Genomic DNA, 27,898 nt, shown 5'->3' on the forward strand with positions numbered 1-27,898 from the left:
ACACACACACACACACCAGAGTCAACCTTCCCAGTAGCCAATCAAACTACCAGTACGTCTTTGGGCTATAGGAGGAAACTGGTGTAAACACAGGGAGAACATACCAACTCCACATAGGCAGCACCTTAGAAACCAAGCCAGGGCCCTGGCAGTGAGAGGCAGCAATGTTAGCCACCTGCCTCAAAGAATCTACGCTTAGAGTTTCCATGGTGCACAGTAACGTCACGTGATAATCCAGTGTTTCACTTAAAGTCCACCAAAGCGATTTCAGCCTCTCTGTGCGTGTCTTAAATGAGACAAGGGCAGGGTGTTCCATGCAACTTAATCTTTAATCCATCAGCTTCACTGTGATCTTAGTGATCTTAGAGGCTGCTTGACTGAGGTGTTTCTAAACACATCATTTACATCACCTAGATGGTGTGAGGAAACCATAAAAAAAGGAAACCAGGCTCACAAAACTAAAATGTAGAATTTTAATCAGGAAATGTTATGTTAAAATTGTACAATACAACAGATATCTTACTGGAAAATATAGAAATTTTGAACAGCAGGTCTGCTCCTCCGGCCCGGGGGCTTGTGGTCTCTCACAGCTGGATCAGAGGAACAGCAGCTCCGCTCCTCCGGCCCGATGGCTCGTGGTCTCTCACAGCCGGATCAGAGGAACGGCGGCTCTGCCCGGGGGCTCGTGGTCTCTCACAGCCGGATCAGAGGAACGGCGGCTCTGCCCGGGGGCTCGTGGTCTCTCGCAGTGGGATCAGAGGAACGGCGGCTCTGCCCGGAGGCTCAGCACTTTTGTGAGGAACAGCTGCAGTTGGACAGATGTGTGGGCGCAGACGGACAAGGAGAGAGATCACCGCCGCTGTCACAGACAGGAGCACCAGCACCCTGAGGACCAGACCAGTGTGGCACTGGGAGGAGGAAGAACCTAGGAGACACCAGCACAACATTGTCACCACTGAGCACCACTGCCCATCGCTCTTCCTCCCTCTGAATCTCTCCATTTATTACATCTGTCTAGGCATCTCTTCATATTTTGACAAAAACATGATTTTAATGGACACATTACAAAAACTCTCCAACATCTCTCTGTGTCTCCTCCCCTCCTCTTCCTCCTGTCCTGATCTCTCAGTGTCCCCTCTCCTCCTCTTCCTCTCCTGTCCTGATCTCTCAGTGTCTCCTTCCCTCCTCTTCCTCCTGTCCTGTCCTGATCTCTCAGTGTCTCCTCCCCTCCTCTTCCTCCTGTCCTGCCCTGATCACTCAGTGTCTCCACCCCTCCTCTTCTTCTCCTGTCCTGTCCTGATCTCTCAGTGTCTCCTCCCCTCCTCTTCCACCTGTCCTGCCCTGATCTCTCAGTGTCTCCTCCCCTCCTCTTCCTCCACTCCTGTCCCAGTCTCTTACCCTCTTCATGACCTTCTGTATATTTTATCTCTCTCAGAGCAATGTAGTGTCTCTTTGTCCATAGTCCTCTGTATGTGGCCACACAGGCCAGCGCTGACCCATTGAGCTCTGCTTTAAACAGGAACCAGGCCCAGAGCTCGGCGCTGTAGGTCCCATCCTGGTTCTGGATCTTTGTGCAGTTCTGGTCCTGCACTGGAGTTCTGGAGAGTGTCATGGGCTCCCAAGACACAGAGACATTATGAGGAAAGAAGCCAGAAACAAGACAGGAGATGTTGACAGTCTGGTTAAGAAACATCTCATCTGGAGACTTGATCTTCACTGTGGGGACAACTGCAAAACAGAGAGAGAGACAAGAAAATTAGGAAGGTCAGAAGGCCAATGTGAGCTATAGTCCTGTGAGAACAGACTCCAGTCTGACAGACAGTACAGTGCTGTAGTGAGAACAGACTCCAGTCTAACAGACAGTACAGTGCTGTAGTGAGAACAGACTCCAGTCTCAGACAGACAGTACAGTGTTGTAGTGAGAACAGACTCCAGTCTCAGACAGACAGTACAGTGCTGTAGTGAGAACAGACTCCAGTCTCAGACAGACAGTACAGTGCTGTAGTGAGAACAGACTCCAGTCTCAGACAGACAGTACAGTGCTGTAGTCCCTGTGAGAACAGACTCCAGTCTCAGACAGACAGTACAGTGTTGTAGTGAGAACAGACTCCAGTCTCAGACAGACAGTACAGTGCTGTAGTCCCTGTGAGAACAGACTCCAGTCTCAGACAGACAGAGTACAGTGCTGTAGTGAGAACAGACTCCAGTCTCAGACAGACCGTACAGTGCTGTAGTGAGAACAGACTCCAGTCTCAGACAGACAGTACAGTGCTGTAGTGAGAACAGACTCCAGTCTCAGACAGACAGTACAGTGTTGTAGTGAGAACAGACTCCAGTCTCAGACAGACAGTACAGTGCTGTAGTGAGAACAGACTCCAGTCTCAGACAGACAGTACAGTGCTGTAGTGAGAACAGACTCCAGTCTGACAGACAGTACAGTGCTGTAGTAAGAACAGACTCCAGTCTAACAGACAGTACAGTGCTGTAGTGAGAACAGACTCCAGTCTAACAGACAGTACAGTGCTGTAGTGAAAACAGACTCCAGTCTCAGACAGACAGTACAGTGCTGTAGTGAGAACAGACTCCAGTCTCAGACAGACAGTACAGTGCTGTAGTGAGAACAGACTCCAGTCTCAGACAGACAGTACAGTGCTGTAGTGAGAACAGACTCCAGTCTCAGACAGACAGTACAGTGTTGTAGTCCTGTGAGAACAGACTCCAGTCTCAGACAGACAGTACAGTGCTGTAGTGAGAACAGACTCCAGTCTCAGACAGTCAGTACAGTGCTGTAGTGAGAACAGACTCCAGTCTCAGACAGACAGTACAGTGCTGTAGTGAGAACAGACTCCAGTCTCAGACAGACAGTACAGTGTTGTAGTCCTGTGAGAACAGACTCCAGTCTCAGACAGACAGTACAGTGCTGTAGTGAGAACAGACTCCAGTCTCAGACAGACAGTACAGTGCTGTAGTGAAAACAGACTCCAGTCTCAGACAGACAGTACAGTGTTGTAGTCCTGTGAGAACAGACTCCAGTCTCAGACAGACAGTACAGTGCTGTAGTGAAAACAGACTCCAGTCTCAGACAGACAGTACAGTGCTGTAGTCCCTGTGAGAACAGACTCCAGTCTCAGACAGACAGAGTACAGTGCTGTAGTGAGAACAGACTCCAGTCTCAGTCAGACAGTACAGTGCTGTAGTGAGAACAGACTCCAGTCTCAGACAGACAGTACAGTGCTGTAGTGAGAACAGACTCCAGTCTCAGACAGACAGTACAGTGCTGTAGTGAGAACAGACTCCAGTCTCAGACAGACAGTACAGTGTTGTAGTCCTGTGAGAACAGACTCCAGTCTCAGACAGACAGTACAGTGTTGTAGTCCTGTGAGAACAGACTCCAGTCTCAGACAGACAGTACAGTGCTGTAGTGAGAACAGACTCCAGTCTCAGACAGTCAGTACAGTGCTGTAGTGAGAACAGACTCCAGTCTCAGACAGACAGTACAGTGCTGTAGTGAGAACAGACTCCAGTCTCAGACAGACAGTACAGTGTTGTAGTCCTGTGAGAACAGACTCCAGTCTCAGACAGACAGTACAGTGCTGTAGTGAGAACAGACTCCAGTCTCAGACAGACAGTACAGTGCTGTAGTGAAAACAGACTCCAGTCTCAGACAGACAGTACAGTGTTGTAGTCCTGTGAGAACAGACTCCAGTCTCAGACAGACAGTACAGTGCTGTAGTGAAAACAGACTCCAGTCTCAGACAGACAGTACAGTGCTGTAGTCCCTGTGAGAACAGACTCCAGTCTCAGACAGACAGAGTACAGTGCTGTAGTGAGAACAGACTCCAGTCTCAGTCAGACAGTACAGTGCTGTAGTGAGAACAGACTCCAGTCTCAGACAGACAGTACAGTGCTGTAGTGAGAACAGACTCCAGTCTCAGACAGACAGTACAGTGCTGTAGTGAGAACAGACTCCAGTCTCAGACAGACAGTACAGTGTTGTAGTCCTGTGAGAACAGACTCCAGTCTCAGACAGACAGTACAGTGTTGTAGTCCTGTGAGAACAGACTCCAGTCTCAGACAGACAGTACAGTGTTGTAGTCCTGTGAGAACAGACTCCAGTCTCAGACAGACAGTACAGTGCTGTAGTGAGAACAGACTCCAGTCTCAGACAGTCAGTACAGTGCTGTAGTGAGAACAGACTCCAGTCTCAGACAGACAGTACAGTGCTGTAGTGAGAACAGACTCCAGTCTCAGACAGACAGTACAGTGTTGTAGTCCTGTGAGAACAGACTCCAGTCTCAGACAGACAGTACAGTGCTGTAGTGAGAACAGACTCCAGTCTCAGACAGACAGTACAGTGCTGTAGTGAAAACAGACTCCAGTCTCAGACAGACAGTACAGTGTTGTAGTCCTGTGAGAACAGACTCCAGTCTCAGACAGACAGTACAGTGCTGTAGTGAAAACAGACTCCAGTCTCAGACAGACAGTACAGTGCTGTAGTCCCTGTGAGAACAGACTCCAGTCTCAGACAGACAGAGTACAGTGCTGTAGTGAGAACAGACTCCAGTCTCAGTCAGACAGTACAGTGCTGTAGTGAGAACAGACTCCAGTCTCAGACAGACAGTACAGTGCTGTAGTGAGAACAGACTCCAGTCTCAGACAGACAGTACAGTGCTGTAGTGAGAACAGACTCCAGTCTCAGACAGACAGTACAGTGTTGTAGTCCTGTGAGAACAGACTCCAGTCTCAGACAGACAGTACAGTGTTGTAGTCCTGTGAGAGCAGACTCCAGTCTCAGACAGACAGTACAGTGCTGTAGTGAAAACAGACTCCAGTCTCAGACAGACAGTACAGTGCTGTAGTCCCTGTGAGAACAGACTCCAGTCTCAGACAGACAGTATAGTGCTGTAGTGAGAACAGACTCCAGTCTCAGACAGACAGTACAGTGCTGAAGTACCTGTGATAACAGGCTCCAGTCTCAGTCAGACAGTACAGTGCTGTAGTACCTGTGAGAACGGACTCCAGTCTCAGCGATGCAGACAAGTCAGTCTCAGGAATTTCACAGAACACAGTTTCCCCGATGAAGCTCTTGTCAGCCCTCAGTGTCAGACTGCTGGAGGTTCCCTGGAAAGATGAAGAGGGAAGGTGGCTCTGTTCCCCAGACATGTTCTTCATTCCTACCCTCCAGGACAGGGAGGTGTCAGTGTCGCCCACAGACTCACAGTTCAGAGTCAGGTCATCTCCTGCCTTCACTCTCTTCTCTGGGGCTATAATGTGAGGAGACCCTGGTGGAGACAGAGATAAGTGAACATCACTGTCCTGTGAACTCTCACCTCTGACCCTCAGGGTCACCTCTGTCTCTCAGGGTCAGTACAGACACACAGTAACACACTAACCTCTGACCCTCAGTGTGACAGTGTCTCTCAGGGTCAGTACAGACACACAGTAACACACTGACCTCTGACCCTCAGTGTGACAGTGTCTCTCAGGGTCAGTACAGACACACAGTAACACACTGACCTCTGACCCTCAGTGTGACAGTGTCTCTCAGGGTCAGTACAGACACACAGTAACAAACTGACCTCTGACCCTCAGTGTGACAGTGTCTCTCAGGGTCAGTACAGACACACAGTAACACACTGACCTCTGACCCTCAGTGTGAAAGTGTCTCTCAGGGTCAGTACAGACACACAGTAACACACTGACCTCTGACCCTCAGTGTGACAGTGTCTCTCAGGGTCAGTACAGACACACAGTAACACACTGACCTCTGACCCTCAGTGTGACAGTGTCTCTCAGGGTCAGTACAGACACACACAGTAACACACTGACCTCTGACCCTCAGTGTGACAGTGTCTCTCAGGGTCAGTACAGACACACAGTAACACACTGACCTCTGACCCTCAGTGTGACAGTGTCTCTCAGGGTCAGTACAGACACACACAGTAACACACTGACCTCTGACCCTCAGTGTGACAGTCTCTCTCAGGGTCAGTACAGACACACAGTAACACACTGACCTCTGACCCTCAGTGTGATGGAGTCTCTCTCGCTGTGTTTGCCTTTGAACTCCGCCTGGCAGACCAGCGCTGCTGCCCTGAGCTCCAGGCTGCCTGTGAGCTGGACCAGGCTGGACTGTGTGAAGGTGCCCTCCTCACTGGGCTGGGGTTCAGTCCTGGAGATCTGTGTGCCAGCCTGGGTGCCCAGAGTCTTGTCATTGAGGAGCCACTGCAGGGTCCAGCTGGCAGGGTAGAAGCCGGAGAGCTGGCAGGTGAGGCTGGCAGACTGACCCAGGACCAGCTTGGTCTGCCCAGTGACCTTCACTGCAGGAGGAACTGGGAAGACAGGGAAGAGACAGACAAGCTGCTGTCAGAGACTAGACAGTACAGTGCTGTAGTGAGAACAGACTCCAGTCTGACAGACAGTACAGTGCTGTAGTGAGAACAGACTCCAGTCTGACAGACAGTACAGTGCTGTAGTGAGAACAGACTCCAGTCTGACAGACAGTACAGTGCTGTAGTGAGAACAGACTCCAGTCTCAGACAGACAGTACAGTGCTGTAGTGAGAACAGACTCCAGTCTCAGACAGACAGTACAGTGTTGTAGTGAGACCAGACTCCAGTCTCAGACAGACAGTACAGTGCTGTAGTGAGAACAGACTCCAGTCTCAGACAGACAGTACAGTGCTGTAGTGAGAAGAGACTCCAGTCTCGGACAGACAGTACAGTGCTGTAGTGAGAACAGACTCCAGTCTCAGACAGACAGTACAGTGCTGTAGTACCTGTGAGAACGGACTCCAGTCTCAGGGATGCAGACAAGTCAGTCTCAGGAATTTCACAGAACACAGTTTCCCTGATGAAGCTCTTGTCAGCCCTCAGTGTCAGACTGCTGGAGGTTCCCTGGAAAGATGAAGAGGGAAGGTGGCTCTGTTCCCCAGACATGTTCTTCATTCCTACCCTCCAGGACAGGGGGGTGTCAGTGTCGCCCACAGACTCACAGCTCAGAGTCAGGTCATCTCCTGCCTTCACCCTCTTCTCTGGGGCTGTAATGTTAGGAGACCCTGGTGGAGACAGAGATAAGTGAACATCACTGTCCTGTGAACTCTCACCTTTGACCCTCAGTCAAAGTGACACTCAATTCAATTCAATTCAATTCAAGGTGCTTTATTAGCATGACCGATGGGTACAATCAGTGTTGCCAAAGCAAATAAAAATAATAAAATTAACATAGAACAAAACAAAAAATAGAAGTAAAATAAAATCTACAGACATGTTACAGACATTTACAACAAAGACATATTATATAATATCGACATATACTGTAGGCGGCTGGAGCATTATTGGGAGACGGACTCACTGTTCCTCAGGCTGTGACAGGAGATCACATACTGGGCTGCCAGATCAACTGAGTTCCCTCCTCCCTCTCCCAGTAGGATTGGGACCTGTTGTGGTTTTGGCAGGTGTGGGAACTCTGGGATTAGATTTCTGAATTTCGGGAAGAATGTTTCTCTAATCCCAGAGTATCTGTCACAGTGCAGTAGGAAGTGCACCTCTGTCTCTATTTCTCCCTGCTGGCAGTGGGAGCACAGCCTGTCCTCTCTGGGCAGCCAGGTCTGCCTGTGTCGCCCAGTTTCTATGGCCAGGTTGTGGTCACTGAGCCTGTACTTCGTCAGGGTCTGTTTCTGTTTGTTATTTTTTATTTTGGTCAAATATTCAGCTAGTGTGTATTGTCTGTTTAAGGTTCTGTAGCATTCCAGTTTATGTTGTGTTTGTGTGTGTGTGTCCCAGTGTGTGAGATATTGCTGTTTGATCTGTGCTGTGATGTGGTTGAGTCTGGGTTGTGGTGCTCTAGCAGTGCTGTCCTGAGGCTGGTTAGTGTTGGTGTGGCTCAGGTCGGTGAGCCTCAGGACCAGCTGGCTCAGGGGGGTCTGTTTTGGGCTCAGCTCTTGGCTGAGCACGGCTTTGTGGTGGTAGGAATTTTGGTCACTGTTTTTTAGGTGTAGCCAATACTTTAATATTCTTTTCTGAATGTTTATCAATAGTGGGTACTGGCCTAATTCGGCCCTGCACCCGTTGTTAGGAGTTTTTCTCTGCACACGGAGGATGATTCTACAGATCTCCATGTGCAGAGTTTCTGTGGGGTGTTTGTCCCATTGGGTGTAATCCTGGTCTGTGAGGGGACACTCTCTCTCTCAGGGTCAGTACAGACACACAGTAACACACTGACCTCTGACCCCCAGTGTGACAGTGTCTCTCAGGGTCAGTACAGACACACAGTAACACACTGAGCTCTGACCCTCAGTGTGACAGTGTCTCTCAGGGTCAGTACAGACACACACAGTAACACACTGACCTCTGACCCTCAGTATGACAGTGCCGCTCAGGGTCAGTACAGACACACAGTAACGCACTGACCTCTGACCCTCAGTGTGACAGTGTCTCTCAGGGTCAGTACAGACACACAGTAACACACTGACCTCTGACCCTCAGTGTGACAGTGTCTCTCAGGGTCAGTACAGACACACAGTAACACACTGACCTCTGACCCTCAGTGTGACAGTGTCTCTCAGGGTCAGTACAGACACACAGTAACACACTGAGCTCTGACCCTCAGTGTGACCCTGTCTTTCTCAGGGTCAGTACAGACACACACAGTAACACACTGACCTCTGACCCTCAGTGTGACCCTGTCTTTCTCAGGGTCAGTACAGACACACACAGTAACACACTGACCTCTGACCCTCAGTGTGACAGTGTCTCTCAGGGTCAGTACAGACACACAGTAACACACTGACCTCTGACCCTCATTGTGACAGTGTCTCTCAGGGTCAGTACAGACACACAGTAACACACTGACCTCTGACCCTCAGTGTGACAGTGTCTCTCAGGGTCAGTACAGTCACACAGTAACACACTGACCTCTGACCCTCAGTGTGATGGAGTCTCTCTCGCTGTGTTTGCCTTTGAACTCCGCCTGGCAGACCAGCGCTGCTGCCCTGAGCTCCAGGCTGCCTGTGAGCTGGACCAGGCTGGACTGTGTGAAGGTGCCCTCCTCACTGGGCTGGGGTTCAGTCCTGGAGATCTGTGTGCCAGCCTGGGTGCCCAGAGTCTTGTCATTGAGGAGCCACTGCAGGGTCCAGCTGGCAGGGTAGAAGCCGGAGAGCTGGCAGGTGAGGCTGGCAGACTGACCCAGGACCAGCTGGGTCTGCCCAGTGACCTTCACTGCAGGAGGAACTGGGAAGACAGGGAAGAGACATACGAGCCTTTTGTTAGACCTGAACACTGAGGTAGAGACAGCAGAGCAGCTGTCAGAGCTGAACACTGAGGGAGAGACAGCAGAGCCTGAACACTGACCTGAACACTGAGGGAGAGACAGCAGAACCCCTGCTAGACCTGAACACTGAGGGAGAGACAGTAGAGCCCCTGTGAGACCTGAACACAGAGGGAGAGAGAGCATAGCCACTGTGAGACCTGAACACAGAGAGAGAGACAGCAGAGCTGTCTGACCTGAACACTGAGGGAGAGACAACAGAGCCCCTGCGATACCTGAACACTGAGGGAGAGACAGTAGAATCCTTGTGAGACCTGAACACAGAGGGAGAGAGAGCATAGCTGCTTTGAGACCTGAACACAGAGGTAGAGGCAGCAGAGCCGCTGTGAGACCTGAACACTGAGGGAGAGACAGCAGAGACCCTGTGAGACCTGAACAGTGACAGAAAGACAGCAGAGCCACTGTGAGACCTGAACACTGAAGCAGAGACTGCAGAGCTGCTGTGAGAGCTGAACAATGAGGTAGAGGCAGCAGAGCCCTTGCGAGACCTGAACAGAGGGAGAGACAGTAGAGCCGTCTGACCTGAACACTGAGGGAGAGACAGCAGAGCCACTATGAGAGCTGAACACTAAAAGAGAGACAGCAGAGCCACTATGAGAGCTGAACACTGAGAGAGAGACAGCAGAGCAGCTGTGAGGTTGTGGACAGCGGACAGTGGTCTGTATACTGACCAGTGATGATGTGTGAGGTTGTGGACAGTGGACAGTGGTCTGTATACTGACCAGTGATGATGTGTGAGGTTGTGGACAGTGGACAGTGGTCTGTATACTGACCTGTGATGATATCTCTGAGGTTGTGGAAAGTGGACAGTGGACAGTGGTCTGTATACTGACCTGTGATGATATCTCTGAGGTTGTGAGGTTGTGGACAGTGGACAGTGGTCTGTATACTGACGAGTGATGATATCTGAGGTTGTGGACAGCAGACAGTGGTCTGTATACTGATGAGTGATGATGTGTGAGGTTGTGAGGTTGTGGACAGCGGACAGTGGTCAGTATACTGATGAGTGATGATGTGTGAGGTTGTGGACAGTGGACAGTGGTCTGTATACTGACCTGTGATGATATCTCTGAGGTTGTGAGGTTGTGGACAGTGGACAGTGGTCTGTATACTGACCAGTGATGATGTGTGAGGTTGTGGACAGTGGACAGTGGTCTGTATACTGACCAGTGATGATGTGTGAGGTTGTGGACAGTGGACAGTGGTCTGTATACTGACCAGTGATGATGTGTGAGGTTGTGGACAGTGGACAGTGGTCTGTATACGGACCAGTGATGATGTGTGAGGTTGTGGACAGTGGACAGTGGTCTGTATACTGACCTGTGATGATATCTCTGAGGTTGTGAGGTTGTGGACAGTGGACAGTGATCTGTATACTGACCTGTGATGATGTGTGAGGTTGTGGACAGCAGACAGTGGTCTGTATACTGACCAGTGATGATGTGTGAGGTTGTGGACAGTGGACAGTGGTCTGTATACAGACCTGTGATGATATCTCTGAGGTTGTGAGGTTGTGGACAGTGGACAGTGGTCTGTATACTGATGAGTGATGATGTCTGAGGTTGTGGACAGTGGACAGTGGTCTGTATACTGACCAGTGATGATGTGTGAGGTTGTGGACAGTGGACAGTGGTCAGTATACTGACTGTGATGATGTGTGAGGTTGTGGACAGCAGACAGTGGTCTGTATACTGACCAGTGATGATGTCTGAGGTTGTGGACAGTGGACAGTGGTCTGTATACTGACGAGTGATGATGTGTGAGGTTGTGGACAGTGGTCTGTATACTGACCAGTGATGATGTGTGAGGTTGTGGACATTGGACAGTGGTCTGTATACTGACCAGTGATGATGTGTGAGGTTGTGGACAGTGGACAGTGGTCTGTATACTGACCTGTGATGATATCTCTGAGGTTGTGAGGTTGTGGACAGTGGACAGTGGTCTGTATACTGACGAGTGATGATGTGTGAGGTTGTGGACAGTGGACAGTGATCTGTATACTGACGAGTGATGATGTGTGAGGTTGTGGACAGTGGACAGTGGTCAGTATACTGATGAGTGATGATGTGTGAGGTTGTGGACAGTGGTCTGTATACTGACCAGTGATGATGTGTGAGGTTGTGGACATTGGACAGTGGTCTGTATACTGACCAGTGATGATGTGTGAGGTTGTGGACAGCGGACAGTGGTCTGTATACTGACCAGTGATGATGTGTGAGGTTGTGGACAGTGGACAGTGGTCTGTATACAGACCTGTGATGATATCTCTGAGGTTGTGAGGTTGTGGACAGTGGACAGTGGTCTGTATACTGATGAGTGATGATGTCTGAGGTTGTGGACAGCGGACAGTGGTCTGTATACTGACCTGTGGTGATGTCTGAGGTTGTGAAGTTGTGGACAGTGGACAGTGGTCTGTATACTGAGCTGTGATGATATCTCTGAGGTTGTGGAAAGTGGACAGTGGACAGTGGTCTGTATACTGACCTGTGATGATATCTCTGAGGTTGTGGACAGTGGACAGTGGACAGTGGTCTGTATACTGACCTGTGATGAAGTCTCGGAGCTGGAGTGCAGTGGACACTGGTGTGTCTTTGCCTGTGGCTGGTGGGATCAGACAGCGCACTGTGGAGGTGATGAAGCTGGGGGCAGCAGTCAGGGTCAGAGAGCTCCTGCTCCTGTCAGTCAGATGTCTCTCCTGGACTCCAGTCTGTGACTGTCCGTCTCTGTCCCAGCTCAGAGGAGTGTTCCCAGCCCCCTCGGACTCACAGGACAGGGTCACCCTCTCTCCTGGGCTGGCTCTCCCAGCTGGGGGAGTGATGATGGGTTTTCCTGGAGAAATGCAGGCCAGGTGAGTCCAGTGAGACCAGGGGTTTGCAACAACATGGCGACTTCAAGGTTTTTCACAAAGTTCATGACTTTTTGCTTAATTTGAAAATTGTCATTTTTTTCTGACAATTTTCAGAAAAATTCCGAAAAAAAAAATTTTCTGAAAAATTGGGACCAGTTCCCTTTTAAATACATTGATGTATTTTGTTTGTTTTTCAGCAAAATGTAAAGATATAAAAATCTGTTTTAATATTTGTGTGGAAAGAACTGCTGTTCTTTGTATATGATTTACTAGTAGAGTATGTCTGTAAAAGAGCAGAATTCCTTTTAGAGGCCTGTGGGAAAGAGATTCTGGAGTAAATTGTATTACATTGTACTTACTGGGAACTCTGGCTAAAATGTGATTGATTTTAATTTGGTTATTGAGAGACTTTGTGAAGAATATCTTCTGGCTAGAGAGGTTAAACTGCTCCCGGGTTTCCAGAAGAGGAAGTGGGAACTTGATTATTGATCGGGATTATGGATTCCCTCCAGCAGGGCCTGTGATCACCAGTCCTACACGGCTGGGATGAGGTCAGATTGGGATGTAGATATCTGGCTCTGGCCTGGGGTCACTGACCTGGCTTTAGAGACTTTTAGAACAGGCATCTGCTGCTGTACATGACATCACAGAAATAGCTGAAAGTCGGGACAACATCAACAAGAATAGCCACTGGACCATAAGTAGAAAGTGGACTCTTTAACACCCGTTCATGGTAATAATTTGTCTGGACAGGGACTATAAAAACCTCTGTAACAGTGTTGTAGTTCGGGGCACTGTGGGAGATACACCTCGTGTGGGTCTCCTTCAGTGTTCTCAGGAAGTGGCCATTCTCGTCACAAACTCATCTCAAGCCTTCCCTGGACTGCGCTGTGACTGCTTGCATCTCTAGAGTGAGAACCTCTCATCACTAACAGTGTGTCTCAATGTTCACTTTCTCACAGGCCACACCCAGCGAGCCAGTGCTGGACTGCACCAGGAGCAGCTTGTCATCAAGGTGCAGAATGTGTCAGGTCAGGGGTAACTTCGAAGGACAGTGCTAATATACTGCACAAGCACAGGCTAGATGTTATGACATCAATACAATCTATGATACAGCTGGGATAGTTCTTTATCAATATGTTCTTCACATTGATCTCTTTGAGTGCTGAAGGTCTTGCGACTGTCTCCACTCACCTCTGACGGTCAGTGTGGTTCCTGATCCGGACGCGCTGGGCTGATTCTGACTGGGTCTGTACCACTCACAGTAATAGACCCCAGAGTCTCTGAGTGACAGCTCTGAGATTACGATGGACTTGTCTGTTGGGTGATATCCTGATGCCCAGGAGATATGACCAGGAGTCTCAGTCTCAGGTTTGATGTCTAGTTGTTGTTTCTGAGGCCCTGTTCCTCTGGACCACTTCACTGGTCCCAGTGCCGAAAGGGACACAGTACAGTTCAGAGTGACACTGTCTCCTGCGTCCGCAGTGACTGAGGACTGGGGCTGAGACACTGTGACCTCTGGACTGACCCCTACAGAGAGAGAGAGACTGAGACACTGTGACCTCTGGACTGACCCCTACAGAGAGAGAGAGACTGAGACACTGTGACCTCTGGACTGACCCCTACAGAGAGAGAGAGACTGAGACACTGTGACCTCTGGACTGACCCCTACAGAGAGAGAGAGACTGAGACACTGTGACCTCTGGACTGACCCCTACAGAGAGAGAGAGAGACTGAGACACTGTGACCTCTGGACTGACCCCTACAGAGACACAGAGAGAGACTGAGACACTGTGACCTCTGGACTGACTCCTACAGAGAGAGAGAGACTGAGACACTGTGACCTCTGGACTGACCCCTACAGAGAGAGAGAGACTGAGACACTGTGACCTCTGGACTGACCCCTACAGAGAGAGAGAGACTGAGACACTGTGACCTCTGGACTGACCCCTACAGAGAGAGAGAGACTGAGACACTGTGACCTCTGGACTGACCCCTACAGAGACACAGAGACAGGGAGCAGAGAGATGAGCTTTTATTGTTTTTTTGTTATTGTTCACAGCACAGCGAGCCTCCTTCTCTCTGGAGCTGGTTCACGGTTCTCACACTGGCCAGACTCACAGGGGGAGAGTGCACAACACACAGAAGATCAAATGAGCAAATCTAAGAATAAAATCAAGACCACAAATCTCCAAATAAGGACACAAATGAAAGAGCTGCAGCTTTTTGTTATTCTGATGCAATCTGAAGTAGCTGAGGCAAGAAAAGAGCTACAGCTCACAGAGAGAACAGCTCCTCAAAGAACTGAGAAAACTCACTACAGTGCTGAGGCCCAGGACACAAGACACAGCACCGCCCAACACCAGCCCGCAAAGGCACACCCACCCCTACACACTGACACCTCCTGCACCCCCAGAGCAAACTCTCACTCCCCAGATACTCTCACTGTTCGTCTGCAGCAGCCACATCAATCTGCAACTCACAGCTGGCAGCCCGCTGAAGCCCAGCAGCTGTGAGCCTGGTCAGTACCCTGAAGAGAGACCTGGGAAAAACTAAGGTTGCTGCTGGAAGAGCAACCTGGAAGAGGTGTTAGTAGCCAGTAGGAGGCGCTCACCCTGTGGCTTGTGTAGGTTCTAATGCCCCAGTATAGTGACGGGGACACTATACTGTAAACAGGCGCCGTCCTTCGGATGAGACGTAAAACTGAGGTCCTGACTCTCTGTGGGCGTTTCTCAAAAAGAGTAGGGGTGTTACCCTGGTGTCCCGGCCAAATTTCCCATTGGCCCTTACCAATCATGGCCTCCTAATAATCCCCCTCTCTGAACTGGCTTCATCACTCTGCTCTCCTCCCCACTGAGAGCTGGTGTGTGGTGAGAGTACTGGCGCACTATGGCTGCTGTCACATCATCCAGGTGGGGCTGCACACTGGTGGTGGTGGAGGGGATCCCCATTACCTGTAAAGTGCTTTGAGTGGAGTGTCCAGATAAGAGCTATATAACTGTGAGGAATTCTTATTATTATTATCACCTAACACAAACACCTCCTCACTCACCCATCTTGCCTAACACACAGTGTGATCAGCCCCACAGACAGTCCCCCCAACACCTCCACCTCCACAGGCTCTTCCCAGGTCTAAACACAGCACAGCTCTGCAGCTGCTGTCCAGGTCAGCCTGGGAGCCCCAGGGCACATCATCATCAACAGGAGGGCACTCAGCACCCACAGAACAAACCACAACCCGCAGCCAAACAGACGAATACCCCCCAGAAACCTGGAACTAATTCAGTTACTCTGTGTTCCCCTTTTCATTTAAAGAACAAGGCGGTGGAAACTACAAAATTCAGACAGGGTGATAGTGAGTAAAGATTCCTCACAACTTCTAATCCAAAATATATTCCCTCTACAGCACTACCCCACTTTCTATCAGACACTGCACAGCAGTCTGATCCACTCCAGGATTTACACTGCTCTCAGACACACTCCCACTGCACAGCGGTCTGATCCACTCCAGGATTTACACTGCTCTCAGACACACTCCCACTGCACAGCGGTCTGATCCACTCCAGGATTTACACTGCTCTCAGACACACTCCCACTGCACAGCGATCTGATCCACTCCAGGCTTTACACTGCTCTCAGACACACTCCCACTGCACAGCAGTCTGATCCGCTCCAGGATTTACACTGCTCTCAGACACACTCCCACTGCACAGCTGTCTGATCCACTCCAGGATTTACACTGCTCTCAGACACACTCCCACTGCACAGCGGTCTGATCCACTCCAGGATTTACACTGATCTCAGACACACTCCCACTGCACAGCAGTCTGATCCACTCCAGGATTTACACTGCTCTCAGACACACTCCCACTGCACAGCGGTCTAATCCACTCCAGGATTTACACTGCTCTGTCTCTCTGATCTACTCTAGGCTACAGTGTTCTCAAACACAACCACACTACATAGCAATCTGATCCAGTCCGAACTTTACAGTGTTCTCAAACACACTCCCACTGCACAGCAGTCTAATCCACTCCAGGCTTTACAGTGTATTCAAACACATTCCCCCACACACCAGTTTGATCCACTCCAGGATTTGACAAACACAGAAGAAGCTCTACACAAGAATGGTGCAGGGCCAGACTGCTGGTATGTTGGAGTCTGCTAACCCAGTCTTAATAAAAACACCCATCAACAGACTTATTACCGCTTCACTGAGGTTAGTAACAGCAGCAGCAACATTAACACTGAGAATCTGGATGGAGACATTAAGAACATCCTGACACACCCGAGGAACAACAGCAGAAACTCTGATACAATACCTCTGCTCAGACCAGGCAGCACAAGAAAGACACACCAGATCAGCTTCATGGCTTCTGATGCAGGACCCATCTCCTAATTAACTAATTAACCCTTGCACTAGTTAGTGAACAGCCCACCTTACCGTCCGACTTAAAATGGTGGTAAGTGTCTCAGTGTTAGCTATACAGGCACCAGCAGCACAGGAAGAAGACAGACGTCATGACACAGGGAAAGAGGGAAGTCACAGTGTGGTCCACACACCCTGCTCTGTGTGTGAAGTGTCTCTCTCTACTGTATCTGTTCTCACAGCTCTATAAAAAGAAAAAAATACACCACGGCTGTTGATTCAGTCCAGAGACCGAGTCTGAAGGGAGTGTCCCACACTGACAGGCTGAAGGAACTGAGTCTCTTCAGTCTGAAGGCAGTGTCCCACACTGACAGGCTGAAGGAACTGAGTCTCTTTAGTCTGAAGAGAGTGGCCCACACTGACAGGCTGAAGGAACTGAGTCTCTTCAGTCTGAAGGGAGTGTCCCACACTGACAGGCTGAAGAAACTGAGTCTCTTTAGTCTTGATCTGAAACATGTATCAAAACCCCTCAAAGACACTGACAAAGCCATTCCAGTGGACATCTTCAGGATGAATACTCACACATGTATTTGTTGCTTCAAATGTAGAAGAAGAAGCAGGTGTGAATTTCCCTACCCAGGAGTTAACGACACCCTCTGGGGCAGTTTTCCTGCTGTTACCCACAAATTCTGCAGGCGACTGCATCAGACAGCAGGACAGAGAGGAGGTTCTCTAAGCTCCACTGCAATCTTTTATTCGTCATCCACCGTGAAGGAAAAACCCACTTCAGCCACAAGGAACAACTCTCCTCTTCTGTTTTCCCGCGGCTGTGGTCGGTCTGGCTCTTTGCCCGTCTCCTGCTGTTTCGGCCGGCAGCTGGTTCATCTGTACGCTGTGTCCCTCTCCGCGGGGCGTCCTCGCTGAGCCCCGGAGTGCGGTGTCTCTCTCTCTCGGGTTTCAACAGGCCAGGAGCAGCCCCATGGTCAGCAGGTTTCATGATCGCAAGCACCGGCCTCTGGCTGCTGTCAGGCAGCGGCGGGAGCTGCTCGTCATGAACATGAAGACGAAGGACAGCATCTGGGCTCTGCTGAGCCAAAGAACAACAAATACGGCTCTGGGCAACCTCAACGATTTTTTACTCACACCTGAAGAACGCTCCACAGCCAAAACGTTGTGTTTTCTTTCTTCTCTTTCAGCCTGGAATAAACCTATTGCTTGTTCCTTTGCAGCCTACGCATGCTGACGCACCTACCCACCTGAACTAAACAATTTTTGCCCTATATCTAACCCACCCTTTCTTGCAAACATTTTAGAACGTGCTGTAACATTTCAGTTAAACAGCCATTACAAATGACCTCTTTGAACCCCTTCAGTCTGGTTTCAGACAACTACACAGAAAATGCCCTGGTTGAAGTCACTAACGATCTTCTTTAAGCTTCAGATTCTGGTTCTCTTTCTATCCTTTTCTCAGATTCCCTTCTGTAAAGCCCTGCTTCCTGGGGTATCTAAACCCACATTGAACAAACTACAGTATGTCCAGATTTCGGCCTGAGCAGGTCTAGTGCAAGTGATCACATACAGTAACTCCCGTCCTGGACTCCTTGCACTGGCTTCCTGTCAGGTTTCATCTCAACTTCAAAATCCTCTTCCTCCCCGATAAGGCCCATCATGGCTTGGAACCTCAGTACCCGTCTTAGTTTATTAGTTCTGTGTCTGCTCCTTTGCTTTCCTACTGTATTCCAAACTCTTATTGTAACTGTAATTCTGCTGTCTTCTCACACTCTGTATTTTTTATCTATAAAACGATTTGCGAAGCCAATTTTAAAAAGTTATTTCTATGTAAAATAAAGTGTATGATGATGGCTGGCTTCCCTTTTTGTCGCAGATATTGTATCCGCCTCTCTGTCTTACTTACTTTGAATCCGGTGATCCGAAAGACGTGGAAGTGCAATTCATTCTGACAGCAGCATGCACGTCTTTATCCAAAGGGATGAGGGATTCTGCAAGTATCCAGCCTTTACACAGCTTGTACAGATTACTTACTAACTACCAGCTGAATGGCCTCCGCTTGTTAAGGTGTTTTCTTCTGTTTTTATGCCTTCTAAATTAAAAAATGCCACAGATCTGTGAATGATTCCTTTTATCACCACAGGGGTGGTCAGTGTGTCTCCAGGGACCTGACCCTCACAGGTCCTTGTGAGTCACTGCAGAGGTAAACATGTTTTTCACCCTCCTTCCTTTACTGCCTGTGCCTAAACTCCTCACCGCAGGTCCCTGTGTAAGGACGTAATAAGAGCTGTGGCCGGCTCTCAGGATCTGACCTGAGAGCCCTGCGGTGTGGCTGTTGGCGCAGCAGCCTCACCTCTAAGGTTCTGGGTTCAAGCCTGGTCTTGGGCTCCTGTACGTGTGGAGTCTGCATGTTCTCCCACGGCTCACCCAAAAAGGCATGCAAATTAGATTTTAATGGCTGCTGTCAACCTTTTTAAAACTTTTTTACACACTTGGGGTGGGGGGTGGGGGAATGTTCCCAGCAAGGCCAGTAACCAAATGATCATGATGCACTGAGTGGCCTCTAGTTCTAATAATCATTCCTCACACTTATATAACACTTTTCTGGACACTCCACTCAAAGCGCTGTACAGGTAATGGGGATCCACTCCACCACCACCGGTGTGCAGCCCCACCTGGATGATGTGACAGCAGCCATAGTGCACCAGTACTCTCACCACACACCAGCTCTCAGTGGGGAGGAGAGCAGAGTGATGAAGCCAGTTCAGAGATGGGGATTATTAGGAGGCCATGATTGGTACAGGCCAACAGGAAATTTAGCCAGGGTGTTTGGCCAGGGTAATACTTTCAATCTTTTCGGAAAGAAGTCTGGGAATTTTTAATAACCTTGGAGTCACAACCTGAGTTTTACGTCTCATCCGGAGGAAGGCGCCATTTTACAGTATAGAGTCCTCATCACTATACTGGGGCATTAGGACCCACACCAACTGTGGGGTGAGCGCCCCCTGCTGGCCCCACTAACACCTCTTCCAGCAGCAACCTTGGTTTTTCTAAGGAGGTTCCCAGGCAGGTGCTGACCAGGTTCACACTTGCTAAGCTTCAATGGGCTGCCAGCTGTGAGTTGCAGGTGATATGGCTGCTGTCCATATTTAACCTAACACCACTGGGTTTTACTGCACTGTACTGTGATTCTTCCTTGATCTATTTGTGATTTACTGTATTGTGTTTATACCGTGATCTCATCGTGATTTACTGCACTGTACTAAGCTTTTACTTTGATCTCATTGGGCTTTACTGCGCTCTGCCGTGTTTTTACCACGATCTTACTGTGATTTACTGCACCATACTGTGCTTTTACCCTGATCTCACAATAGTTTACTGGACTGTACATGCGCTTTACCAGACTGTTAACTGTAGGTTAAAGGGGATTGTAAGGTGTTTCTTCAACTCTGTTCTTCAACTTTTAAAATGGACAAAGCGTGTATTCTTTCTCAACTTTAGCGCGTCTAGTGATGTGGAAAGAGTATAAAGGAGAGAAGAGTCATGTCAATACTTGTTGTAAAGCTGATATTAATTTAAAAAGAACAGCGTTCTTATAGAAACGCCGTATTTTCAAAGCGTTTCTTCCTCGATAACTTGCAGTCCATCAGCATACCCATGTGCCAGAAATGAAACCGAAAGTCTCGGCGTCTCTGCGAGCTAAAACGCTGACACACTGCCGACCCGAGACGAGCACGACCGCGTCCAGCTACAGAGCAAGCGGCCGAGAAACCCAAGCCGTCCGTATCACCCTCCTCTCCGAAAACCCGTCTGCCCGCCGTACCGTGGGGACCCAGCATCTCGCCCTGCTCCGCGCTGTCCGCAACGATGCTCCGCTGTGAGCGGCCCGACCTCCCCTCGACCGGCGGCTTTTCCTTCGAGAACGCCCGCAGGTGAGTTCGAGGTCCTCGGCCTGAGTTAGAGGGCCCCGACCGGGGCACTGACGAGAAAACTGAGGGAGGGGGGTCCGTCTAAGCGGCATCTCGAAGCGCTTTACAAAGTGTAGTTACAAACGGTAGTCCGATATTTTGTTTGAAAAAAATCGGCCACAGAGTTATCACCGTTTCGAGCTAAAAATCGTGGATTATGAAGCATTTCACTCTCTACTCATCTTGTACTGGGTGTACTGAGGAGGAAACACACATATGTAATCCCTGGGGCACATGCATATCGTCTTGTGCGTTATCCGTTCGGACCATGACGCGGTTCGACGCATACAGGGGTTAAGCGACATCTCGTGGGGTTTTCCAGCGTAATCGTGGTTTTCCACGGCCACGATTGTAAACCTACTTGATAGTTGCGTTGCTGCAACGTTACCCTGTCGTTTTCACCTCCAAATAACTGTACTCAGTTCTCTGAATCGTGAATCCCTTACTTGAAGTGTCCAATACCGACGGCCTGATAACAGCCCATATCGCATCGGGACATTTCTATAGGAACAGCTTCTCCCTGTCAGAGCGAATCCAGTAGGGAATAGAAACGGGACGTTTTCGGATAAACTCTCTAACTTTAGTTATTTAGAAAGCCACACAGACCAGGGTCCGTTTAGTGATGGAGATCTGATCAGTCTGGCAGTCTTTCTCAAGACTATATTGTGCCAATGATGATGATGACGTTATCCGGTCAGTCGGATCCGACTCTCGGCGATTCTATAGGCCATCTCTCGCCACACTTTCCAGTCTTGGACTTTCCCTTCAAGCCAATTTTGAGCCAATACAGGAGCTAATTTTAAAAGGATGTGTGCTCACCAGATAGCCAAGATCACAGACTGGCACAGACTGGACATGTAGACTCAGTGCAGTGTGTAAGTCTCCAGTTGGCCAAGATCACAGACCGGACATGTAGACTAAGAACGGTGTGTGGTCAGTCACCAGATACCCAAGATCACATCAAGACTGGACATGTAACAGCTGGGATTCTTGTTTTAATAAAACTTCTTTGCCCTGCACTCTCTGCTTTCCTGTAGGGTCCTGTTTTCTAGAAATCCCTGTTATTGTTTCACACTGATTCACTGCCCAGCTCCTCCAGTTAGGATTCCCAGCTGCCCTAGCAGACAGGAAGCTCTTTGTCGTGAGCAGGAGATCCAGAAGCAGTTTATTGGTATATAACCTGTTTATGTCGCTGGTATGTGAACTCATTTCCCCGGCTGTGATAATGGCAGACATGTGGCAGATGATTCTTGGGCTCTGGTTGACTCTGAGTCTTTCCTGACGCTGTCCTGCAGAAATGCAGTGCTGGAGGGGGAGCTCACACAGCAGGGGTACAAGGCCCCCAAAGCCCGGAAAACTGGGACCACCATTGCTGGGGTCATGTATAAGGTGAGTCATTTCTGATCAGACTTAACTCCCCTCTCTGTCAGTGCAGTGTTAATGTACTGGAGTCTCCAGTCAGTGTGTCTGGACTGTATTAACCCCTCTCTCTCAGTGCAGTGTTAATGTACTGGAGTGTCTGCTCAGTGTGTCTGTACTGTATTAACCCCTCTCTCCCAGTGCAGTGTTAATGTACTGTAGTGTCCAGTCAGTGTGTCTGTACTGTATTAACCCCTCTCTCTCAGTGCAGTGTTAATGTACTGTAGTGTCCAGTCAGTGTGTCTGTACTGTATTAACCCCTCTCTCTCAGTGCAGTGTTAATGTACTGTAGTGTCCAGTCAGTGTGTCTGTACTGTATTAACCCCTCTCTCTCAGTGCAGTGTTAATGTACTGGAGTGTCCAGTCAGTGTGTCTGTACTGTATTAACCCCTCTCTCTCAGTGCAGTGTTAATGTACTGGAGTGTCCAGTCAGTGTGTCTGTACTGTATTAACCCCTCTCTCTCAGTGCAGTGTTAATGTACTGTAGTGTCCAGTCAGTGTGTCTGTACTGTATTAACCCCTCTCTCTCAGTGCAGTGTTAATGTCCTGCAGTGTCCAGTCAGTGTGCCTGTACTGTATTAACCTCTCTGTATTAATATGTCCTCTCCCTGTGGTCTCTCAGGATGGGGTTATCCTTGGTGCAGACACTCGAGCCACAGACGATATGGTTGTTGCTGATAAGAACTGTATGAAGATCCACTACATCGCCCCCAACATCTAGTGAGTACTGACCCTCTGCATGGCTCTTTCTGGTGAACAATCAAGGTATACTAACTGTATAGTCATAGTTATGATTGTAGCTGTAGATGTACTTCTAGTTGTAATTGAAGTTGTATTTATAGTTGAGCAATACATAAGAAAGAAATGCAGTCTGGTTGTTAGAAGTTAATTGATCCAGAGCTCTCCCAGGGTATCAGCTTCAGCAACACGGCTACTGTAAGTAGCTTGATCCAGACTCCAACCCCACTTTGTGTAAAGAAGTGGTTCTTGTCCTGACTAGAGGATCTCACCCCGCTGTGTCTTAAAAGCAGCCAGGGTATCGGCTTCAAAACATGGCTGGGCAGCTTGTTCCACACTCCTGCCACCCTCTGAGTAAAGAAGTACCTCTTGTTCTAATTTCTGATGCTCTTCCCTGTAGTTTCCACTTGAGCCCTCTGGTTCATGACACTTGTGTCAGGTCTCCGGGCTGTAAAGGGTTGTCACTCCTTCCCTCCCTTAGCTGCTGTGGGGCCGGCGTGGCCGCGGATGCAGAAATCACCACCCAGATGATGTCGTCGAATGTGGAGCTACACGCGCTCTCCACTGGCCGGCCCCCTCGCGTCGTCACGGTGACCAGGCAGCTCAAACAGATGCTGTTCAGGTGAGGAGACAGCAGGGGGCGGTGATGTGACTTTCAAATTAATCTGCACAGCGGAGCTGCAGTAATAGGTAGATAGATACTTTATTGATCCCGTGAGGGAAATTGCAGTGCAAATAATGAAGGGTATTGTCTGCAGAAGCATGTAGTACGGTGCAATATGAAACAATATAGTACAGTATACTCCAGTGTAGTGCAGTAGAGTATGTTTTAATAAAGTTAATAGTGTGCAGTAAAGTACAGTATAATGCATTGCAGTATAAAGCATGGTGTAATGCCATGCAGTTTTAGAGCGCAGTGTAATACAGTGTAGTATTAGGTGTAGAATTAAAGTACTGTGTAAAACAGTGCACTATTAAATCATGGTGTATTACTATGCAGCATCAGAGCATGGTATAATACAGTATTAAATCATGGTGTATTACTAGGCAGTATTGCAGCATGGTGTAATGCAGTGTAGTATCAGAGTGCAGTGTAATATAGTACAGTAATAGAGCCTGGCGTAATACAGTGCAGTATCAGAGTGTGGTGTAATACAGTACAGTAATAGAGCCTGGTGTAATACAGTGCAGTATGAGACCATGATGTAGTGCTATGCAGTGTTAGCGCATGGTATTATACAGTTTAGTATTAGTGTGCTGCAATACAGTGCATTATTAAAGTATGGCATAAAACAGTGCAGTATTTGAGCATGGTGTAATACAATGCAATGTAATACAATACATTATGGTGTAATATAGTGCAGTACTAAAAGCACAGTGTAATACAGTGCAGTATTAGAGCAGAGTGTAATAAAGTGCAGAATTAGAGCATGATGTAATATAGTACAGTATTAGAGAATGTTGTAATACAATGCAGTTTTAAATCATGGTATAATATAGTGCAGTATCATAGCAGAGTGTAGATTTGCCGTGCGCAGGACCATTCCTATTCCTGTGTGTTCGTACGGAGTCATGGTTTGGTGTAGCAGGTTACACTCTGCACACAAAGGCTGTGTATGGCTGGGTGGGCGTGTCTTACTGACTGTCAATCACCCGCTGTGCATTGCAGATACCAGGGCCACATTGGCTCCTCCCTGATAGTGGGCGGGGTTGACGTGACTGGACCCCACCTCTACAGCATCTACCCTCACGGCTCCTTCGACAGGCTGCCCTTCGTTACCATGGGTACGGCGCTTTTTGATGTCATGGCTGCTCCCTGCCGCAGAGTGTTCTAGTAATTAGTTATTGTTATCATCATCGCCATGGACTGCAGGCCCTCTTTCTCCATGGATCAAGGTCCCAGCCTTGGCCTGACTGAGGAGGCAGTATTCAGGAGCACTCTTTCTTTGAAGTCCCCGTAGTTAGATCCCCATTCAGTGGAGGAGCAGAAGATTAGCAGAAGTGCAGGGGTGTAACCCCGGAGTCCTGGCCAAATTAGTGATAGGCCTTTACCAATCATGGCCTCCTAATAATCCCCATCTCTGAAGTGGCTTCATCACTCTGTTCTCCTCCCCTCTGAGAGCTGGTGTGTGGTGAGAGTACTGGTGCACTATGGCTGCTGTCGCATCATCCAGGTGGGGCTGCACACTGGTGGTGGTGGAGGGGATCCCCATTGCCTGTAAACCACTATGACTGGATTGTCCAGAAAAGCGCTATATAAGTGTGTGGAATTATTATAATAAGATAAGAGATCATAAGATCACTTTAGTGGCCATGTAGAATGTCTTGTATTAGGAATTTGTCTTTTCACATACCCCAGCTTGCTCTCCATGAGAGACACAGACACATTAACAGGGAGAGAAGCTTGGGGTCAGAGCACAGGGTCAGACATTTATACGGCGCCCCTAGAGCAGTTGGGGTGAAGGGCCTTGCTCAGGTGTCCAACGGAGTAGGATTCCTCTGCTGGCTGCAGGATACGAACCGGCAACCCTCCAGCCACAGGCACAGCTCCTGAGCCACAGAGCCACCGCACCGGTGCCGCTCTAAATGCCAGTATGGCCCAGCCTGGCCCAGTGTGGCCCGTTGTGTTCCAGTGTAGCCCAGTATGGCCCAGAACATCACTGCACGCCCCTGTATGGCCCAGTGTAGCTCAGTATGGCCCAGAACATCACTGCACGCCCCTGTATGGCCCAGTGTAGCTCAGTATGGCCCAGAACATCACTGCGCGCCCCTGTATGGCCCAGTGTAGCTCAGTATGGCCCAGAACATCACTGCACGCCCCTGTATGGCCCAGTGTAGCTCAGTATGGCCCAGAACATCACTGCACGCCCCTGTATGGCCAGTGTAGCTCAGTATGGCCCAGAACATCACTGCGCGCCCCTGTATGGCCAGTGTAGCTCAGTATGGCCCAGAACATCACTGCGCGCCCCTGTGTGGCCCAGTGTAGCTCAGTATGGCCCAGAACATCACTGCGCGCCCCTGTATGGCCCAGTGTAGCTCAGTATGGCCCAGAACATCACTGCGCGCCCCTGTATGGCCCAGTGTAGCTCAGTATGGCCCAGAACATCACTGCGCGCCCCTGTATGGCCCTGCGCCCCCAGTGTGCTCTGCTGCTGACTGCTGCTGTGTTGTGTCATGTGACCGCAGGCTCTGGAGCAGCCTCTGCCATCGCAGTGTTCGAGGATCGCTACAAGCAGGACATGGAGGTGAGCTCCCCATCTCGTCACCGTTACTGAACCACAGACCACCCTGGTCCTGGCCTTCCCTCGGCCTCTCCCCGGCGCCCCTGACCTGACCTGGACCCCTCGTGATGCTTCAGGAAGCCAAGAGTGGGAACCCCTGACGCCCTTCATTTAGTGACCACCTGGGGCCCCAGCGTCCTGAGCTGGGGTCCTTCCAGAGTCCGCCTGCCTGTCACCTGTCAGTTACAGCAGCCAGACCCAAAACTGGCCACGACAGGCTGGGAGCTGGGTCTTAGTTACAATCATGACAGGTCAAGAGCCGGGTCTTAGTAGCAGCAGTGCAGTTTAGTTGACACTGCAGCACAAAGTGCATTATGAGATGACTGTAGAGAGCGGAGTTTAGTCAGGACCCAGAGCCACGATCCAGTAGAAGGAACAGGTCCGATTTCTCGGAGTCCCTGAGACATACAGTAGCCAGAGGAGATTGTGAATCGGCAAGCCCACAGGCACCTGACGAGCGTGCTGGGTCACATGACCTCGTCTCAGCCGTGACCCTTGACCTTTCCCCTCCCCCAGCTGGAGGAGGCCAAGCAGCTGGTCCGGGACGCCATCGTGGCCGGGATCTTCTGTGACCTGGGCTCCGGCAGCAACGTGGACCTGTGTGTGATCACAGCGGGCGGAGTCGAGTACCTGAGGGCCTATGACCAGCCCGGCCAGAAGGGGCGCAAGTGAGTCATCGGGGCAGATGAGGAGGGAGGCATGAGAAAGAGAGAGGGGTGGGTGGGAGAGTAAACAGAGGGGTGAGAGAGTGCGAGGAGACAGAGGGGTGAGAGTGAGAGTGTGAGGAGACAGAGGGGTGAGAGAGTGTGAGGAGACAGAGGGGTGAGAGTGAGAGTGTGAGGGGCAGAGGGGTGAGAGAGTGAGAGTGTGAGGAAAGGGATGAGAGAGTGAGGAGACAGGGGTGAGAGAGTGTGAGGAGAGGGTGAGAGTGTGAGGAGACAGAGGGATGAGAGAGTGAGAGTGTGAGGGGCAGAGGGGTCAGAGAGTGTGAGGAAAGGGATGAGAGAGTGTGAGGAGACAGAGGGGTGAGAGTGTGAGGGGCAGAGGGGTGAGAGAGTGAGAGTGTGAGGAAAGGGATGAGAGAGTGAGGAGACAGGGGTGAGAGAGTGTGAGGAGAGGGTGAGAGTGTGAGGAGACAGAGGGATGAGAGAGTGAGAGTGTGAGGGGCAGAGGGGTGAGAGAGTGTGAGGAAAGGGATGAGAGAGTGTGAGGAGACAGAGGGGTGAGAGAGTGTGAGGAGACAGAGGGGCGAGAGAGTGTGAGGAGACAGAGGGGTGAGAGTGTGAGGGGCAGAGGGGTGAGAGAGTGAGAGTGTGAGGAGACAGAGGGGTGAGAGAGTGAGAGAGTGAGGAGACAGAGGGGCGAGAGGGGAGGGTGGAGAATAGAAACAGATCACATGTTCATGGTCAGTAACGTGTAGGCAGACAGCCCCGTGACTGTGCCTGCTGGGCTCTTGTCTGTCTCTCTCAGGGAGGGTCAGTACCGATACAAGCCCGGCACCACTGCGGTGCTGACCGAGACGGTCAGGCCCCTGTCTCTGGACGTCGTGGACGAGTCGGTCACTCTGATGGACACACAGTGACCCTGTATCTTCCCTGGCTGAATAACTGTTCCTGGAGAGCACAAAATAAATAGTCATTTCTTTTATACTGCGGGTGGTTTTTTATTTCTGTGTCATGCAGGGAGATGTATTTAACTAACGCCCAGGTAATAACAGTCTGTTTCAGTAGGGGGCGCCAGCAGCACTGCTGCAGCCCTGTGGTTACTGCAGTGTCCTGTGTGGGCTGGCAGGAGTCCCTCTCGCTCTGGGAGTGTCCAGAGCAGAAGGGACAAGCTGACCTTTCCCTGGTTCTGACGACACTGTGTACACTGAACGGCTTCTGGCAGGGGTCAGGAATGCCTCTGCTGCCTGTGGGACAGACAGTTCACTCTCAAACAT

At 49.9% G+C, this 27,898-nt stretch overlaps 2 protein-coding genes across 3 annotated transcripts; one reads left to right on the plus strand and one right to left on the minus strand.

Moving 5' to 3' along the window:
- Positions 1–459: 459 nt before the first annotated feature.
- LOC148656731 (hemicentin-2-like) lies at positions 460–16,794 on the minus strand. 2 transcript variants are annotated; one of them, XM_088642556.1, is made up of 9 exons: positions 16,498–16,794; positions 13,370–13,705; positions 11,872–12,156; positions 8,916–9,230; positions 6,779–7,057; positions 6,018–6,332; positions 5,004–5,282; positions 1,497–1,728; positions 460–925 (listed from the first exon to the last, which is right to left on the minus strand). In XM_088642556.1, the coding sequence occupies exons 1-9, from the start codon at positions 16,565–16,567 to the stop codon at positions 784–786; spliced, it is 2,253 nt and encodes a 750-aa protein (XP_088498682.1). In that variant the 5' UTR covers positions 16,568–16,794; the 3' UTR covers positions 460–783. The 2 variants fall into 2 exon arrangements, with proteins under 2 accessions (XP_088498682.1, XP_088498681.1); XM_088642555.1 differs by having other exon boundaries at positions 1,399–1,728.
- A 3,408-nt stretch (positions 16,795–20,202) lies between these two features.
- On the plus strand, positions 20,203–27,606 carry psmb10 (proteasome 20S subunit beta 10). Its single transcript, XM_088642557.1, has 8 exons — positions 20,203–20,485; positions 21,817–21,910; positions 22,563–22,660; positions 23,160–23,300; positions 24,348–24,463; positions 25,865–25,923; positions 26,476–26,627; positions 27,430–27,606. The coding sequence occupies exons 1-8, from the start codon at positions 20,421–20,423 to the stop codon at positions 27,539–27,541; spliced, it is 837 nt and encodes a 278-aa protein (XP_088498683.1). The 5' UTR covers positions 20,203–20,420; the 3' UTR covers positions 27,542–27,606.
- The last annotated feature ends 292 nt before the right edge of the window (positions 27,607–27,898 follow it).

Source organism: Lepisosteus platostomus, chromosome 8, assembly GCF_059453375.1.
Source record: "Lepisosteus platostomus isolate fLepPlt1 chromosome 8, fLepPlt1.hap1, whole genome shotgun sequence".
NCBI lineage: Eukaryota > Metazoa > Chordata > Actinopteri > Semionotiformes > Lepisosteidae > Lepisosteus > Lepisosteus platostomus.